The following is a 4,879-nucleotide window of genomic DNA, read 5'->3' on the forward strand; positions in this document are numbered from 1 at the left end:
GAGGTAGGTACATATATGTAGACAATATCTATGTTTAACGTATACTTCTTACGATACTATTTTAGAATATTAACGTCGTATTTGTTTACTTCTCAGTGTGATCGATATACTTTATGCTTATACAGTTGTTAAGTATTCTTGACCTTTGTCATTTAATTCATATTAATTATAAGAGAAGATAATAAAATAACCTGAATTTCAATAGTGAGCTATAGTATGTATGTTGAGATCCAACACAGGTAAAAAAGGGTCGCGGTGATCATCGCATTTTGAGCTCGTGATTGTTCTTTCGTTTAATAATTTATAAACTCCAGTCAGCTTTTGAACACATTTTCGCGTTACGAAATGATACGATATCAATATTGCGGTGTACAGTACATGTACCCATACAACATTCGACAAAGCATTCTAACCCGGCTGACATTATTACGATAATATATATGTGCTTCGATAACGTGACACGCGACGCAGTATAATATTGTCGACGACCTGTGACATGCTTCTGTTATCCTGCTATCCTCCACCCACGTTATTTCCATCTTGGACCAAATGAAATTGGTGTACCGCATTTTCCGTTCGCTATAGAGGGTATTCGGCTACCCCTGGGAAAAATTGTAATGGAAGATTATAAACGCCAAAATAAGACGAAAATCAAGAATATCAATTTGTTGATGGAGGCTTCGTTAAAAAGTTATTAACGTTTAAAGTTCCGCTCGTATTGAATTTTTTTCTCGAAAATGCGTAGGATTTCGGGGGTATGTCTATTCACCAAAAATGATTGTAATCGACCCCCGCAATCGAAAATAATTTTTTCAGAACGATTTGAAATTTTTTTAACGAAGTCTCAATCAATAAATTGATACTCTTGATTTTCGTCTTATTTTAGCCTCTAAAATCTATTAAAATTTTTCCCAGGGGTGGCCAAACACCCTGCATAACTTGCAACATCAAGCATTCTTTAATATTTAATATTGAAATGGAACTTAGCATCTTGGAGATTTAGAATTTGTATGCAGTGTAAAAAATATTGATACTTCCGGTACATTATAGATTTTAGACCGCGTACCTTTTGTTGCTTGATATCACGTACGTTTGATGCGCATTATTTTTGTTTATATTTGCAAAGTTGAAAGGAAGGAAGAGACGATTCGACTGGGGCGGCTGACTCTGATTCTGGTCCCTGTTCAGATGGAGGTGACTCCATACTTCCGGTCTAGCTTTTTCCTGGGACCAACCGGAGACGATGCGTGTGAGCGATTCAACGTTCATATTATCGTATAGTGTTGTAGTCTGTAATGTTGAAACGATCGTAGGTCGAGTGGCGGTGGTCTCGAAAAGGCGCGCAGTCGTGTCGAAATTGCCTCCATGTATCTTACCATCTCGCCCAAAGGTAAAGCTTTCAAAGTAGAAAGATATTTACAGTGCTCCCACGGATCTAATGCCTCTGAACATCCTTCTTATAGGGAACATTGAAGGATACAGCGTACAAGGAATCATCAAGAGTATTGGTAACGACGGTGACGACCTGCTGTTTTGCATGTCGCAGACATTTATGTATTGGTGATTTTTCCTGTGCGTGTGTACCTAATGCAGTAAAACTTGAAGGAGAAGAGTGCGTTACGAGCATGTCTTCCCAGATTGCGGGAGGGAAGGTAAGCTTTATGATCGATCGACGAACATCGACGCTGGCGCTACCCTGTATTCTTCGTGCTAATATGGCGAACAGATTTCATTCATTCGCATTCAAAGGATAGATCCTATTTGGAACGAACCGTACGCAACAGAAAAATAGAAGAAAATCGATGAAAATTATCCACTGTATGGTACCGATTGGATTTGGTCACGATGCAAGACGGATAATATTTATCACCGTGAAATACTTTAAAGACTCGTTTCTCTCTGTCTAAACTATTTTCTCCCCCGTAAACATACTCATTTCTTCTTTCATCCGTGTCCCGCCGGTCACTATACCCTCGTCCCAACCCTTTCAGGCACCTTGGTGTGAGGTTATTAATGTTCCTGGGGTCTACTTGTTGGAACACTTGGAGACGCTTGGTTGTAGCTTAGAATGGTTCTTGGTATGAGTGCCATCGGGATAAAAAAGCACACAGACAAGATGGATGAGACGAGATAAGGACGACCTGGGCCGAGACTTTGCAACCAAACAGAAAGAAGGGAGACAAAAAAGAGAGTAGTTGAACCGTTGTAGGAAGAATGATCCTTTTTCTGATTCCCAAGCATCGCAAGAATGTTTGGGTTTACAGCGAGCCGACTCGATGATTTAATTAAAATTAAGTCAGCTCGTTAAATTAACAACAGGACCCTCATAAGCGAAGATGTCTCGAATAACCGGTTCGCTGATCCAAAATGCTACGGGATTTCTTACTAGAGTGACACATTTATCTTTTGTATAAAATAGCAATGAATTTTGGTCAGCTCCCTATTTTCAGTATTTATACAGGGTGTTCGGCCACCCGAAAAATTTTTATAGAGGATTCTAGAGGCCAAAATAAGACGAAAATCAAGAATACTAATTTGTTGATTGAGGCTTCGTTAAAATGTTATTCACAATTAAATTAAAAAATTTCAAATCGTTCTGGAAAAATTATTTTTGGTGAATACACATACTTGCGAAATCCTACCCACTTTCGAGAAAAGAATTCAGTGCGATCGGAACTTTAAACGTTAATAACTGTTTAACGAAGCCTTCATCAACAAATTGGTATTCTTCATTTTCGTCTTATTTTGGCCTCTAGAACCCCCCATTAAAATTTTTCCCAGGGGTGGCCGAACACCCTGTATATAATATATAGAAATGAGATCATTTCCGTGAAATAATACGACCGGAGATAGCATTCTTCAGGGTAAGTTGAAAGTTACGGGCCCATAAAATGCCCTATAAGTCTGGTGCGTAATAAGAGAGGAAGTTGACGATGAAACGCGAGAGAAACAAGAGTGTATGCATCGATCGGTACGATTTAAATAATTCCGTGAAAGGTTAATCCGTATTTGGTAATCCTTAAATAAATAGTATCGTACGTTGATGTATCAAAACAACGTGATTGGCGCGGAGAAAAGTAATTAAACCGTTACAGGGGAACGTAATTTCCGCCGGATCGTTTTCTCGGACACATGCTAGTTCGAGCAATAAATTCACGTCCGGGGATTGAAATTAAGTCCTTAAGACCTGCCCGACAGTGAAAAGATGACCTTAGGTTCATCCTTACTTTTTCCCCACGAACTCGTCGATCGTTACGTCTAGGTAGTTTCAAGTTTCGCTTCGTCTTTCTTTATGCAACCATTCCGAACTTTGTCTACGTTCGGTAAGCAATGTACGTTGCAGTATAATTAAAAAGCAGTAAATTGCAATCGTTTCGAATATACTGGAAGGTAATCGATCGGTGTGACGCGTTCCTAAGTAAACAATGGGAATTCTATTATCGCTAGGCGAGGTCTATCGATAAATATCTTGCAAAGTTAACGAGCCCCGCTAACGATTTAAAAATGGGACAAGACGGTGAAGAAGTAGACACCGTGACAAAACATTTTCACTTGTAATTTCCTACAAGGGTGCAATTTAACGGGATAAAAAAAAAAGAAAAATAGAGAAACGGAAGAGGTGAAAAGCTGTAGACAATGCGATTCGGTAAATATATAGAATTGTCTGCCGATACAGACATGGTGGTGGTTCGATGCACCGAGAGACAAACCGGAAGAGGTAGTATTCACGAACGCTCGAACAAAAGGGGGATCGTTGAGAGAGAAGGTTGAGGGCGACTATAGGAGGAGACGGAAGAAAAGAGAGGAAAAACAATCGGCGAGTAAGGCAAAGGCGATCTTTTGTCTTCCGTAGGCAGACAAATCTAACTTGTCTTGGTGTCGACAGCTGGTGCCAGGCTTCCTCGACCAGCCAGTCCACTTTCCGGCTTCGATCCTACCAGCCACGGAATTTCCAGCGCCGCGGCGTCTCATTGATTGCGCCCCGAAGCGAATTTCACCCGCCATGCACGGTGCTGATCTCTGTCAACCGACCACCAAGGCGCACCGTTCAAATCTATAACCGCGATTTCTTGTATTCTACCTTTAAACTAATTCTCGTTTCAGTTCCGCGTCTTTGCTTTTTAGAATTTTTATTTAAGCGCCACGAAGGTCCGGCAAATGTAATTTAAAACGTGAACGGTTATATTAGTTTATCCGTAGCGAAGGAAACCAAAGGAGAAACGCTCACGGAAACCGAGAACGTTTGCACCGATCCAATGTCGAATCGATAAACGATATTGTGGTTGTCGTTGGTTTCTAGGTGGCGGAAATTCTCCGTGCGCCGTGGCTGTTTCAAAGCCGAGAATAACGATATCAACGAAGCCGCGGAACCTCGGAATCAATAATATTATCATAATTAATTATGGCGAGTTTGCGTTGTACTGTGAGACCGCGGACGGTTAATCGTAAGCGCCGCAGGCGAGATTAGCGAGATAAATTTTCCATCCTCTGAAATTAAAGGACAACAAACATATTGTGGTTACTTTTAAACAAAGCATTTAGTGTTTTCAGTCCGAGAACGCGTCAGCTTTGAATCGACCAACGCGAGAACATTTCAACTAGTATTATATAAAAGAATCCTACGGATATTCGTTTAGTAAATTCATCGAAATAGTTTCCTTCGATCGTAACGTTATATTCGAGGTATCCTTACTATGTTAATCGGTTTAAATTTGGTGAAAATTGGGTGTTTTAATGATCAAATTGGAACCGTATTGCAAGAGATTCGTTGTGATCGGGGCCTGCTATATTAAATGTAACTCATACTTTTGTCGATTTGTAATAGCAGATGCCAAGATTCTTGAAGTTGTTAATATTATTCACTTGGATAATTATAAAT

General features: G+C 40.0%; 1 protein-coding gene across 2 annotated transcripts; it reads left to right on the forward strand.

The window, feature by feature from the left end:
* Window positions 1-993: 993 nt before the first annotated feature.
* LOC143342617 (uncharacterized) lies at window positions 994-2,627 on the forward strand. 2 transcript variants are annotated; one of them, XM_076766700.1, is made up of 4 exons: window positions 994-1,249; window positions 1,314-1,390; window positions 1,464-1,652; window positions 1,992-2,627. In XM_076766700.1, exons 1-4 carry the CDS (start codon window positions 1,096-1,098, stop codon window positions 2,082-2,084), a joined length of 513 nt encoding a protein of 170 aa, XP_076622815.1. In that variant the 5' UTR covers window positions 994-1,095; the 3' UTR covers window positions 2,085-2,627. The 2 variants fall into 2 exon arrangements, with proteins under 2 accessions (XP_076622815.1, XP_076622816.1); XM_076766701.1 differs by having other exon boundaries at window positions 994-1,247; window positions 1,464-2,627.
* Window positions 2,628-4,879: the final 2,252 nt, after the last annotated feature.

Source organism: Colletes latitarsis, chromosome 6, assembly GCF_051014445.1.
Source record: "Colletes latitarsis isolate SP2378_abdomen chromosome 6, iyColLati1, whole genome shotgun sequence".
Taxonomy (NCBI): Eukaryota; Metazoa; Arthropoda; class Insecta; order Hymenoptera; family Colletidae; genus Colletes; species Colletes latitarsis.

What these genes read in the sequence shown, in the direction of transcription:
- LOC143342617 (XM_076766700.1), top strand. Translation starts at nt 1,096, where the DNA reads ATGCGCATTATTTTTGTTTATATTTGCAAAGTTGAAAGGAAGGAAGAG. An exon ending in ACCAACCGGAGACGATGCGT is followed by an intron (nt 1,250 to 1,313) that starts GTGAGCGATTCA and finishes AAACGATCGTAG; the next exon opens with GTCGAGTGGCGGTGGTCTCG. An exon ending in CCCAGATTGCGGGAGGGAAG is followed by an intron (nt 1,653 to 1,991) that starts GTAAGCTTTATG and finishes CAACCCTTTCAG; the next exon opens with GCACCTTGGTGTGAGGTTAT.